Source organism: Microtus pennsylvanicus, chromosome 14 (assembly GCF_037038515.1).
Source record: "Microtus pennsylvanicus isolate mMicPen1 chromosome 14, mMicPen1.hap1, whole genome shotgun sequence".
NCBI lineage: Eukaryota > Metazoa > Chordata > Mammalia > Rodentia > Cricetidae > Microtus > Microtus pennsylvanicus.
In genome coordinates, this window is record NC_134592.1 from 44,915,871 (window position 1) to 44,929,716 (window position 13,846).

Here is a 13,846-nt window from a genome sequence, read left to right on the forward strand (position 1 = left end):
AGGTGGGCCACCACATCCACCTGATACTCAAAGTGGTTATTGGAGACTTGAACTCAGGTTCTTACCCTTGGGTGGCAAATGGTTTACCCACTGAGCCATCTTCTCAGACCTTGAACTGATATTCTTTATATCATCCTCTATCAAACACAGACCTAGGGAGGGCTGGAGAGATGGCTCAGCAGGTTAGAGCACTGGTTCATCTTCCAGAGGACTTGGGTTCAAGTCCCAGTATCCACAGGTGGTTCACAACTACCTGTAACTCCAGTCCTAAGGGACCTGACGCCCTCTTCTGGCTTCCACTGTTACTGCATGCACATTGTATACAGACGTCCATGCAGCTGAAACACGCTGACCAATAATATCTTAAAATGTATTTTCAGTTCCCTGGCATGTGTTACTGGTTGAGCTTCCCAAGTTTTTACTCTCTGACGGCACTTCCTTTATCTTAAACATCTCTTAGCATACTGTCTCCCAGCCCAATTGTTTTCCATGTCCCAGGGACTTGTGGACATCTCATTGTGAATATTGTCAGTTTTACACAACTTAGACCTGTAATTTCCGTTGTGAATCTATTTTTTGGAATGGGCTGCTTTTCCATTCTTTGTGTGCCGGGTCAGCTGAAGAGGTATTGTTCCTTCCCCAAGCTGGGCTCCCCTGTTTACTCCTTTACTCCAGAGACTGATAAGCAGATGTATGTATGCATGGTATTTGTTAATATGTGCAGTTTCCTGATTTTTGTCTTTAATATGCTGTTATCTCTCAGGTGTTTTTAAATCTGAGGTCAGTAGATGTGTTTTTGCTGGACTTGACTAAGTTATAGTAAGGGTTATAATTAAATACTGTGTGCTGTCACTCCAGGTTTGGGTATGTTCGTTTAATTGGGATACATGTTCTCCTGCTGTATTTCCTGCTGCACAGAACCTGTTCAAAAACACCGCTTCAGAACGCCTTCCCTCACTGAAATGACCTCTGGTTATTCCTTGTATTATTTTAGTGAATCAAAAGAATGTTAGGGTTTTTCTTGAGATTTGGTTTCACTATGTGATCCACATTAGCTTCAAATTTATTATCCTCCTCCCCCGCCCCGCTGAGTGCTGGGATTGTGGACATATGTCACCGCACCCAGCAATCATATTTTTCCATGTTGCACATTTTTGGGTAGTCTTAAGAATCACAGTTTTTCCTCTTAACCAGGGTGTAAGAGCTCTCCCTCTGACTGTCACAAACTGAACACTCAATTCTGACTGACTCACTCTTGAGTCTGTAGTTTTTTAATATTTTTAAGAACTGGGTAAAAGCTTAATATTTAGCTATTCAAGAAGTTTTTATTTGTGATTCTATATAGCTGTTTTCTTTTTTAAAAGATTTATTAATGTATCTTATGTATATGATGCTTTGTTTTCTTTTTTTAAACATTTTTTAATATTTATTTATTTTATTATGTATACAATATTCTGTCTGCATATATGCCTGCAGGCCAGAAGAAGGCACCAGACCTCATTACAGATGGTTGTGAGCTACCATGTGGTTGCTGGGAATTGAACTCAGGACCTTTGGAAGAGTAGGCAATGCTCTTAACCGCTGAGCCATCTCTCCAGCCCCCGATGCTTTGTTTTCATGTATCAAAAATGTCATATGTATCATAAATATCAGAAGAGGGCACTGGATCCCATGAAGTACAGTTACAGACAATTGTGACCTGCTATGTGGGTGCTGGGAATTGAACTCAGGACCTCTGGAAGAGCAGCCCCTGCTCTTAGTCACTGAACCATCTCTCTGGCCCCTATAGCTAGCCCATCATTGTTCTGATACATTCTGCTCCTGGTATACTTAATTCCAGTTTTCTTCAAGTATTAGGTTCCCCCACCCAAGGTTTTATGTATAAAGTTGAAATCTGTTTTGTCTAGTGAGTTTAGTTTGCTTTTTACATAAAGTAGCTGTTATTGACTTTAAAATATTAAATGTTCCATTGGGATTTGATTAAAGGACCTAATTCACTCATATAGTCAAGGAGAAACTGAGGAATTAAGATTAGCTTTGAAAAAAAAAATAACAGTTCTGTTGACATTTTTCTTAGTGTAATTGTTTCTGGAAACGCAGTTTCTTATTCATACATACATGGAAAGAAGAAAGGAATGCTGGTTCACAGGCCAGGTTTGAGATGTGCAAAGAAAGCATGGATGCATCCTGTGATGGAACCTTCTTAAAGTAGTCTGAGTAGCTGTCAGCTCAAAGCCATAGTCCTTAAAGTGGCAGCTGCATCTAAAACACCCTCTGTGGTGGCATTACTCAGATTGCAGACCTGCTGGCTTCACCGTAGAAGAGCAAGGGAAACGGTGATGATCAGTCTTCATGTTCAACCTTACGGGGTTTGGAATCCCTATGGAAACATCTCTGGGTATTTCTATGAAGTTTTTTCCAGAATGATTAACTGAGCAGAGAAGACCCATCCTCAGTGTGGGCAAGGCCATGTATCCCATGGGCTCTGATCCCAGAGGGAATAAAAAAGATGCTTAGCCCCAGCATCCACCTCTCTCTGCCCCCTGCCTGCAGCTGCCTCGTGCTTCTGCCACCATGCCTTCTCTGCTGCCATCTCCTCTTAAACTGAGCCAACTAAGCCTTTGTCCAGTGTATGACCACAGTGGGGAAATTAAATATGCAATATTAGAGCTTAAAACATGAAATTTTCTACATTGGAACTAAATCAAGTACTCTTTAATGACACTTCTATGCAAATTAAATACAACAAGATATTTGGGATATGTTAAACATTCATACAAACATTTTAGAGAAGTATTTTCAAAGATATTCTATAATATCTAGTCAGTTATAAAGTAGGATATCACATTTACAAATATGTTTTAATTAAAAAATGTTAACTTACCTCATTTGTGCTTCCCTGTGGCAGAGGCAATTTTAAAAGAAAGAAAAGTATTATATCTTGCTTAATAACATAATTTTCTACTTCATTTGCAATACCAATTGTGAGCATTAAGAACAAATTCTCCTGAAGATTTTTCAGCTTAGATTCCGCATTTTATCAAAATATTTTAAAGAACCCAATTCTGTATTTCCGATAGGTTTTAACATTGTGTTCTAACAGGATTTTGAGGTTTACACAGATAACCTGTCTTTAGCCTTGAGAGACTTTGAGATAATGAGCAGCTGGGGCCCTAGAGGCGCTGCATTCATTCCATGTGCTCTTATCAGTTTATTTCAGCTTGATTGAAGGCACACAGCTCAGTAGTTACCATTCTATTGCAGAGAAGTGTGCTCTTCATGCTGGGGCTGGGGGCTGTGCCACTATTAGCTACCTCTAGACCACAAATATTCGAAGGCTTAAAGTGTTAAAATGTCTGCTAAACAGTTGTGTAGGACATACTGTAGTTGTTCATATCTTGCCGTGTTGTAAAGTTTTAAAGAATAGGCCCAGGTCATGTTCACTTGTGTATTTCTGATACTGAATGAAACACTAATTACACAGTGTGTGCAGGATTTATCTGAGGAAAATGAAAAGAACTCTTACCTGGTCCCACAAGGCTGCAGCTACCTGGTCGATTACAGCACCCAGCTCTCGGTATTCTCCAGAGTAGCGGATGTACGCCCAGGTGCACAGGGTGATGAGGGTCAGTCCCATGATCATGTTGCACAGACTGGCTATGATGTCCAGCCCAATGAACCCAGTCACACCAGCAATCACGTATGTGATAAAGATGACAACGAACAGTGTGGCTGGGGTGCGAGCTGCATGGAAGATATTTTTGCTGTCATTGTGCTTGATATACTGGATGTAAAGTTCATCTATCTCGCTCTCCAGCTGCTGCAGGTACCGCCGGCTGAACTCCTCACCACCCATCTTCTTCACCCCTCGGAATAACTTCACAGATTCCTCTTTCAGCTGCAGGTGCTTGCTCTGCAGGTCGTTAGGGGCCAGAAATGGTTTGTCACCACCACAAATCTGTCAGAGAGAGAAGTGTTTGTTTATGTAATAGGGAGTATATGATCAACTGTACCCAAATTTTTCACGAGTAGGTGACTTTGTTAGAGCACACTGGAATTGCTGCATAGGAATGATGAATTGAGTGACAGACTACATTCCCATCCCTAGTGACACTGCATGGTACAAACAGTGTGAGCGACCTGCAGTCGCATAGACAATTACATGCACTACAGAATCCGGACTGTCCATCGTTACTTTAGAGTCCATTTCTACTTATTAGAAGTTCACTGTAATACAGTATTCTATTATACTAACTACAGTCTCATACCTCTTGCGTTTATGTTTTTGATTGTGTCAGGAAGACAAGTTGAGTGACCTAAAACATCTAGGTTTATCTAAGTACACAGTGATGCTTGCATGACAAAATTACTTGATGCATTTCTCAAACTACAATCTGTCAAACGCCAGGAAGAAGGCTGCGTATGTGTTGCCGGTTCAAATGGCTCCATATCCCTGAGGCATAACTATGAAAGGTGGCGGTGGAATGGCTTAGATAGGGGTTTTGTTGTTGTTTTGCTTTGGGGTTTTTTTGTTGTTTGTTATTTTTGTTGTTTTGTTTTTCGAGACAGGGTTTCTCTGTGTAGCCCATGAGCTCACTCTGTAGACCAAGCTGGCCTCGAACTCAAAGTTCCACCTGCCTCTGCCTCCCAAGTGGCTGGGATTAAAGATGTGTGTCACCACCACCCAGCTAATAAAATCATTCTTATTCAGTCTGTCTGTCTCTACGCACTATTGTAGCACTGGCACAGAATGTGCTCTGTAGACAGGTTGACCTCAAATTCACAGTGATCCACCTACTTCTGTGTCCTGTTGCTGGGGTTAAAGGTGTACCACCATGCCCAGCCCCTCTCTTTTAAGATGCAGCAAATAGTATCTATGACTTAACCAAGTTCTTTAAGATAAAAAAAGACATGACCCAACATAATTGTCAACTCCTTGTTAACAGAATGAAAACAAAGCTGAGAAAACTGCTTATATTGCACTTCTTCTAGAAGTCAAATGATACTGAAGTTATTTGACCAATGAAATTTAATTTAAAATAATCAGTACTATAAAGCTCTTGAACAGGGCTGGAGAGATGGCTCAGAGGTTAAGAGCACTGGCTGCTCCTCCAAAGGTTCAATTTCCAGCAACCACATGGTGGCTCACAACCATCCATAATGAGATCTAGTTCCCTCTTCTGGCGTCCAAGCATACATATTTTCCTTAGCAGTTTCACAGTTTACTTTGAGCAGAGCCAACTGGATGTTTTCTTAGAGTACAAAGAAGTACACAGTATGTTCTTCAACTACATTTTCAAATTTTTAGAAAGTTAGAAGGCAGGGTGGGGAGATGGCTCAGTGGGTAGGAGTGATTGCATATGCAAGGATGAGGACCTGAGCTCAAATCCCAACACCACATAAAACAGCGGGGCACAGCTGCACACACCCGTACTCCAGCATGGAGGGGTGGAGGCAGAAGGTCCTATAAGCTCACTGGCCAGCCAGCTTAGCTTCTGGTTCCCTGTGAAACCTTCTCTTAAAGGAGTAAGGTAGGGAGCACTAGAGGAAAGTACTTACAGCTTCCACTGGCCTTCATGTGCATGTGTGCACCTCCCAACCCTCCCCCCAATGCACATACAAAGTTACAAAGCAATTTTCAGCTAACCATGTCCTTAACTTTAGCTATAGTTTTAGTATTGATAATACATCTAATTATCCTTTATATACCATATTTCTCTTGATTGCTAAGATTCCATCAATTTTAGATGAACTTTGATCTTACAACTTTTAGGGGAAAATGATACTTATATTAGTTGAAACTAAATCGAGGAAATATACTATATAAAATATTGGTTCCTGAGGCTTGGTTTTTATTTTTTTACAAGTTTTAAGTGAAATAATAGACTGCAGAATTACATATGCACAGCAGAGAGAGTAGTATATGTTACTTTTAGCCACTAAATCTTCCACTGGGATGTTCTGGCCAAATAAAACATGAATATTTTTGTTAGCAGAGAACTAATTTTTAAATGCTTCTAAAACTGCATTGTGTGTACCTTTTTCTTTGGAAACATGGTTTCATTTCACTGTACCCCAGGCTAGAATTAAACTCATTACAGGCCAGGTTGTCTTCACTTTCGTGGCAATTCTTCTGCCTCAACTTCCATGCCCACTATGTAATGTTCTGTTTGTAAAGTACCTTAGGAGCACAGGATATGTGATGTGTGCATACTGAGCTAAGTGACATTAAAGTCACCTCTTTGCATATGCACACGGTGTAATGTGACATTAGAGAATGAGTTCTAAGAAGAAATACTGTTTATCGTTTTAAAATCCTGAATTCTTACCTCCTCCATCTTCTTGTTGTACGTGTCCTTGGCGGTTGCAACAGCTGCTAAATTGTTAGCTTCTGCTGTGGCCTTGGGACAAAGTGCACACTTTAATGTAAAGTGGAGTCATCTGTATCAGACATCACATGCAAGAAATGCTCCAGGGCCATCCATCAGGGAACCCGGAGTGTTTCTACCACACGTTCACATCATTATTACAACCTCTTAAGACGTACACAGCCTGCATTTGTACTCAGTAAGCCACAATGCTCCAGTGAATTGTCCATTTGGACATACGACAGCGGTGGGAGCATTGCATCAGCCAGGACAGGGAGAGTGGGTTCCTAAACAGACTTGGTACAAAGTGGATCTCCACCCAAGTAAAGCTGTTGTGTGGTGTGGAACATTCAGATGGACACATGGGTAGGGTAGGCAAGTGATCTTCAATCTTCAGGTGATGCTCTGAAACCTCATTACCCCTGATGGATACACACCTGTAGCATGGACTTGGGATGCGGTAACTCTTCACCTTGATAGATCTTTATGTATGCCTGAAGCAAAACAAACGAAAAGAGCATTTCATCCAACATTTCTCTTCTCCTGTTAAATTGAATTTTAGGGTCTTGACAATTAAAAAATATGTATTTTCAGGAACTATTCTTTCTTTTGTTTTTTTTTGTTTTTTGTTTTTGTTTTTGTTTTTTTGCTATTCCCTCTTTCTGTGATGCTCTTTCCATACACAGCCATATGCCAATGCTGCCCTTCAGAAAGGTTCAGTTCATCTCCCTTAAAAGCTTTCTCGGATCCCTCTGCTGGAGTAGCCTCCCTTTTCTGTGAGTCTGTGTCCTGCTTTTATCATAGGCTGAATGGACCTGATCTGCACAGGGATCATGAATCCAAACAGTGTGCTTATCTCCAGGGTTAGACTGGAAATTCAGATACACCATTGTGAAATGAAGGAATAAAAGTCACACAAAAAGGCATTTTAGATGTTAAAATATCAATTTTAAAAGCTGAAATTTAATCTTGAAGCACTTGACAAATCAGGTTAATTTCTTCATTAAATATTTATGTTGGCAAAGTGCATTAGGTGTTATTAAAGTTAAGAGGTAAATACAGATTTAAAGTAATTCTACTAAAATTGCCTTTGGTGCAGAGAGTAGTTTGGAAGAATTCTTTCTTAGGAAGAGAATATAGTTGCTTTTGGATAATCTTAAAGGTGAAATTCAGTGGGGGGGGGCGGGGCTCTGGAAAGCACTCTGATAAAGGTTGGTTCAACTCTGATACATTTTTATTTCAAAGTTTAGTTCCCTCAAGTTAAAAACAAATGGTAAATTTACTACCAAGAAGATTTTATTTCCTCAAGACAGCTGCTTCTCTAGGTGCGTCATGGTTTTCCAAAGCCCTTTTTATGGGCGCCTTATCCATTCGCCCCACAGAGTTTCTATGTGGAGGATGCATACCCCAGGGCATGCCAGAGGAAGGGACTCACAAGAGGCACAGAAACGAGAGGGATACCTTGAAGTACTCCAGCAGACCTCGGCAGGTGATTTTATTCCCATTGATCTCTTTAATATCCAGGCTCTCAGGACTAAGGAGCCACGGAATCAGGATTTTCAAGTTTTTGATGAATTCGTCATCTATTTCTACAATTGAAAGCAAATTCACCATTATTTTAAAAACCCAGTCCAATCCTCCGTGTCACAGAATGAAATCTCCATTTCCCTGGCCCCAGTGGAAAATGGCGCCACTGGCTTTCCTGTAACTTAGCAACTCTGAAAACCTGTTACGGGGCGTGGTTCTTCTTGATGCACATCCACTCTTGGCGCCCTTATCCACTCATGTGTCGTATACCTATGAAGAATCCTTAACATTAAATGTTCAGCATTTTATAGCCCCCTTTTTTTGTTTGTTTTTTTGATTTTTTGAAATAGGTTTTCTCTGTAGCCCAGGCTGGCCCGGAAATCACTTCTGCAGATCATGCTGGCTTAAAACTCAGAGATTCACCTGCCTCTGCCTCCCAAGTGCTCGGATTAAAGGCGTGCACTTTAATTAAACACCTCCTAGTATTACAGCCAATTTATCTAAGTATTTCATGTAGTCTGAGACTTTTGGGTCTTATGGTTATGTATAGAGGCTCAAAAATGGGGAAGTTGGGGGCGGCGGTGTGCACCTATAGTTCCAAATACTTGTGTAGCTGACTCAGGATCATTTTAGCCCAGTCATTCAGGTCCACCTTGATTAATAACAAGACCATGACCTAGGGCCTCACTATGTAGGTCTCTGATTTCAGGGATGTTCTCATCTCTGCCTCCTGCACACTCATGTTATAGACGTGTGTGACTACATCAATAAGTTTCTAAGTAATGATTACTACAATATTATTAATACTAGAATATATCAGTTTTTAAAATGTGTATGTATATAATAAGGTGTTCTTATAAAATCATTTTAATACACACACACACTTCTACCCAAACTTTTTCTTATGAAATTGGAATGAAAATAGACCTAGGTCCACTACACCAGAAAGGTAACTATTACTAAAGCAATCAACACATTTGGACATAATGTGCTCTGAAGATAGTGCGAGACATCTCTGCCTTCCTTGGGACCACTGCAAACCATTCTAACTATGGGTCCAGAAAATAACAACAGAGTAATAATTATTATTTGACCACAGTAAATTCAGTCTGGAACATGGTTAGATATGTTCAGATCAGCCTCCAGAGGGTCCTGTGAGTGTCCAGTGGATGTGTGTACATGGATCAACACTCAAGGTGATGTTGTATTTTCATCATCTATTCAATAAGTTCTGCTTCAAGACAGCAAAAACTACTTGGGAAGCCAGGGCCTGGGCCAACATGGTAGTTACCTAAGTTACCAAATACACACTCCATACAATGTATGCTTTATAAGTAACTCTACAGAGTAGGACCACTAGTATATGATTTGGAGTATAAGGACGGTAACTTCAAGATTACTTGCCAAGTCATTAGAAATACCTTTTCCTTTTTTAAAAAAAAAAATGTCTTGATTGGCATTAGACTCTAATAACTGCTGCTAAGGAAGCTGTCCCACAGTGTATGTTGTGGTTACCTGTTTGATACAACTCCTTGCTGGTTAGGAGACTATCTACTGTTCTAGCAGAGGTATTCAATTCAGTAAAAGCTAGTTGAATGTACTGTGAATGAACACGACTCAACACTTTTGACCACCTCTGGGATCCAGTGTAGGATGTTCCTTCATTAGTAGCAATTAAATTAATCATATAATTTTAAAGAGCACTGGAAATACTGTTATTCATGGGGCTAGTAAAGATGGCAATAATTGCAATTCTTTGTAGGACAATTATTAGTGTTGATTATGAACTAGAAAATTATTTCTACCTGTGAAATAGCACATGAGAACCTCCTACAAAAGCCCACAGACATATCTTTGCTAGAGACAACCACTCTCGTGCCAGCTCTCTGAAGAGCACCATGGCTAGCCCATAAGGGACCCAGGGGAAAGTCATCGAATTATGAGATTCAGTGTTTGCTTGTTTGTTGCTGTTCTATTCATAATAGCCAGAAACTGGAAACGGCCATTTTAAAAAAAGGAAATCATGAAATTTGTAGATAAATGGATGGAATTAGAAAAACTCATCCTGAGTAGTATAGCACAGATCCAGAAAGAGAAATGTGGTATAGATTTGCTTATGTATTGATATTAGCTGTTAGGTCAATGATAATCTAGCTACCATCCATAGAACCACAGAGGTTAGGTACAGAGTAAGGTATTGGGGAAACAACAGATCTCCCTAGGAAAAGGAAAGAATAGATGGTTACAGATTGATGGGAGGGAGATTGGACTGGAGGGCCAAGTGGGGAGGGTGGGAAAAGGAGGGAGACAGGGAGGGGGGTATGGGAAGAGACAGCTAGAATTAAGGGCCATCTGGAGGGTAGTACGGGAACCTAATACAGGAGAAGCTTCCTAAAATATACACATATATGAAGGAGATCTAAATGAAATTGCCAAACAATGGGAGAGACAGAAGCCCAAATGTACATCTATCATCACCAAATGTCTTTTCCAGTACTGGCTGTTACATCTAATTGAGTTGATGGCCAAAGGGGTCCCATGAGAACCCCTATACAGCTCAGGCTGTTGTCAAGGGTAGCTCTCCACAAGCTGACATCAACGCCACACTGCTGAAGACAACACACTGAGCATGAAGAAGTCAAGCTGGCCTCCACAGAGCCTTCACCCCACATGTTAGCATCTGGTAGGAAGGTACTCTCTCACGCTGCCTACCCTGCCACAAACCCTTTAATCTACAGTGGTGTCCCGACTGCACGATATGCCAGTGCAATGCTGGCACGAAGTTTGTGGGAGTGACCAACCAATATCTGACTTGCCAAATTCCCATTCCAGGAGACGGAACCATACCTGACAATGCTTGGGTGGTGACCAATAACCTAAGCCTAGATACCCCAGGGACCTAGGGTAGAACCAAATACCACAGTTCAAAAAAATAAAAAAAGACAGCCTTAAAATGACTCCTAATGACACTTGCTCCGTCATCAGAGAAGCTTCCTCCACCAGCGGATGAGAACAGCAGCAGCAGAGCCAGAGTAGCAAACCTTGGCACACTCAGCCCTAAACAGGGTGTTTCCATCAAGTCCCTCCCCTCAGAGCTCAGGAACACTCCAAGAAGAGGCAGTGTGAGGTGATGGAGGACATCAATATGACTGATGCACATAAGAACTCAGAGACTGAGGCAGCATGCACAGGGCCTGCAGGGTCTGCAGCAGATGGGGTCCCAGAGATATAAGAGAAGTGGACACAGCCCCTATTCCTAAGCCAGAAGCTCTCTTCAAATGAAAATTTGGTTTCCTCCAAGGGAGTCTCCTTCTAAGGGAGACTGCGTGCCCAGCAGTGGATGCCGACAGAAATGATCTCAGTGGCAGCTTTGACGGTTCCTTGTCTCATAATGTCGTGTCAGTGCTCTTCTTTTTAAAACAATTATTTTTCTTTTAATTATATATTTTTTCTTCTCTCTTTTAACTCTAAGTTCCTTTGTGTCTATATTACGAGATTCCCAAGTGGGTAAACGCGCGAGTCTCTTTCCTGTGCCTTCTCCTCAGCTCTTTTCCTTCTATTTGTCTTGTCCGATTCTGATGTGTTAGTTTTGCATTATCTTTTTTATTATCATCCCTTAGAAGCCTGTTTATTTTATAATGAAAGACAGAAAGGGAGTGGATCCTGAGGGGAGGGGTTGGGAGCAACAGAGGGAGGGGAAACCAAAAATCAGGATATATTATGGGAGAAAAAAAAATCTATTTTCAATAAAAAAAAATTCAATGTTGGATGGAAGAATGCTGTAGATAACAGATTTTCAAAATTGCCAAAGCAGACACTGAGAAAAAGTAGAACATTTCTGTACACAAGGTAAATTTAGCAGAAGTCCTATAAGCTATACAAACCTCATTAAAATGGACTTTGAGGGCAATTGAAACCAGTTTCATTTCTCTTTCTCCTGGGCTAGCTACTCTGCAGACCTGGAGCTGGCAGATGGTTGTAGTTAACTGCATAGGCCAATGTCTATGTGGACATATAGATACAACTGGATGGGGAACAAATTATCACAAAATAGCCATGTATATCGGTGTAATTTTCCTAACCCTTCCTAAGCTGGGGCACTGCATGGGCTGCAGCTGTTCGCTACTGTAAGGGACCAGGCCAGTGGCTTCTTCTTCATAGGGAACTCTTGTTCAGCATCCCACCCCCACCCCTGTTTATGGCTCCCAGTTCCAGAGAAGAAAGACAGGCTTTATGGAAGCCTGCTCTTTGTGTAACTTGTTCAAGACACACTGAAGTCCTTAGTCACTTCATAATAGAGAGGGCCATGTGTCCTCTAGTGTGTTAGGGTTCAGACGCAACAGGGAGATCACCTGGCACCTACGTTTGTGTCGTGTGCCCACTGCCCTCTGCTGCTGTAAAAGCAGAGAAAACAGGAGGATTCTTGGTATGGAAAACCAAGGCCGGTGGCTGAGAAATTTAGAATTCTGCTTATTATATCAACTGCCAATGTTACAGATAAAGGTGTCAGATAATTCCATGGACACAAGGGAAAATACTTTTGCTGATCAATTCTGCTATAGTTTCTAAAATGTTGTCATTTTTAAAATGCAATTTAAAATCCCTTTGACAACAATTGTCTGAAAACAATTAGTAATGTCACTGTCTCACCCCGGCATAATGTTAAAATAGAAAAGCCATAATAAGTTAGACAAGGAAGTATGCATTTCATGGTATGTTCAGTGGTAGGCTCACAAGTAAGAAGTCACAACTGCCCTGAACTACCTCAGATTAACCACACAGCAAATGCTACAGACAGTGCTTGTCTTTTCAAATAGGAGTCAGCTTCATAGAGCAGATTACATGCTGAAGTGCAGTGCTGATTATTCTGTTTAGGGAAACTTGTTCTTCTCTGGAGAGAACTTCATTCTTTAGTGAAATTTTTATAATTTGTTAAATTCTTCCATAGTTAAAGAGCCTGGATTCAGTATTGAATGCAGTGTTTGCTTTCAGTCTCTAAATATGTATTTCAACAAATGCACTATTCCAAAAACAGACATTTTTCTATTTGAATCACTGTAAATAAAGGAAACTAAACACATGGAAGCAGTTTCCAGAGCGCAGAGTGAGAGGGTGAGGGCTGTGGCCTGTTGCTGGAAGCCGCAGGTTCTCACAGCTGCCTCAGGCACCTCCAGCACCAGGCCCGCTCCCCAGTCCCCTCGCCAGGACCCCCTATCATCCGCCTCACATTAGCGCAGGAGCTGAGCCAGAGCCACAAGCGCGTGGAGCCGACTCCAGAGAGATGAGGGACGCAAACAAACTCATTAAAAGTCACACAAACCTTTTAGTTTTCCATCAAAGTTTGGGTTCGTAGCTACCTTTAGGCCAGGATGAGGTAGGAGGAAACAGGAGATGTTGGTGAAGCAGGAATGGATGTGCTTCCTGACATTCTGTAGTTCTTCATGCTGGTTCCCCGAGACCTGCAGGAAGTCATTTTGAAGCTCAACTGCTGGAGACATAAACTGCCTGTCTGCTTCCATGCTGAGAAAACGGTACAATGTCCACATAGCCATATCTAAGTGTAGCAAGTGTGTGCAATCGGCACACTTTACATATCTAAGTGTAGCAAGTGTGTGCAATCGGCACACTTTCATATCTAAGTGTAGCAAGTGTGTGCAATCGGCACACTTTACATATATAAGTGTAGCAAGTGTGTGCAATCGGCACACTTTCATATCTAAGTGTAACAAGTGTGTGCAATCGGCACACTTTCATATCTAAGTGTAGCAAGTGTGTGCAATCGGCACACTTTCATATCTAAGTGTAGCAAGTGTGTGCAATCGGCACACTTTCATATCTAAGTGTAGCAAGTGTGTGCAATCGGCACACTTTACAAGCCTCTGTCTTCCTACAAAACAATGTGGTCAGTTCTATCACAGCAATGTCTAATCTCTGGGACAAATTTCTCTCAC

General features: G+C 41.3%; 1 protein-coding gene across 4 annotated transcripts in view; it reads right to left on the reverse strand.

The window, feature by feature from the left end:
- Atl1 (atlastin GTPase 1) overlaps positions 1–13,846 on the reverse strand; it is a 75,445-nt gene that overhangs the window by 3,366 nt on the left and 58,233 nt on the right. For 2 of the 4 annotated variants that reach the window (XM_075947532.1, XM_075947530.1), the window contains exons 9-13: positions 13,216–13,354; positions 7,830–7,957; positions 6,806–6,862; positions 6,330–6,401; positions 3,521–3,958 (exon numbers count right to left, since the gene is read on the reverse strand). In XM_075947532.1, coding sequence (XP_075803647.1) covers positions 3,521–3,958; positions 6,330–6,401; positions 6,806–6,862; positions 7,830–7,957; positions 13,216–13,354 — 834 coding nt within the window. Of the gene's footprint in view, positions 1–2,884; positions 2,900–3,520; positions 3,959–6,329; positions 6,402–6,805; positions 6,863–7,829; positions 7,958–13,215; positions 13,355–13,846 lie in introns of all 4 variants that reach the window. The other 2 variants (XM_075947529.1, XM_075947533.1) reach the window with 2 other exon arrangements.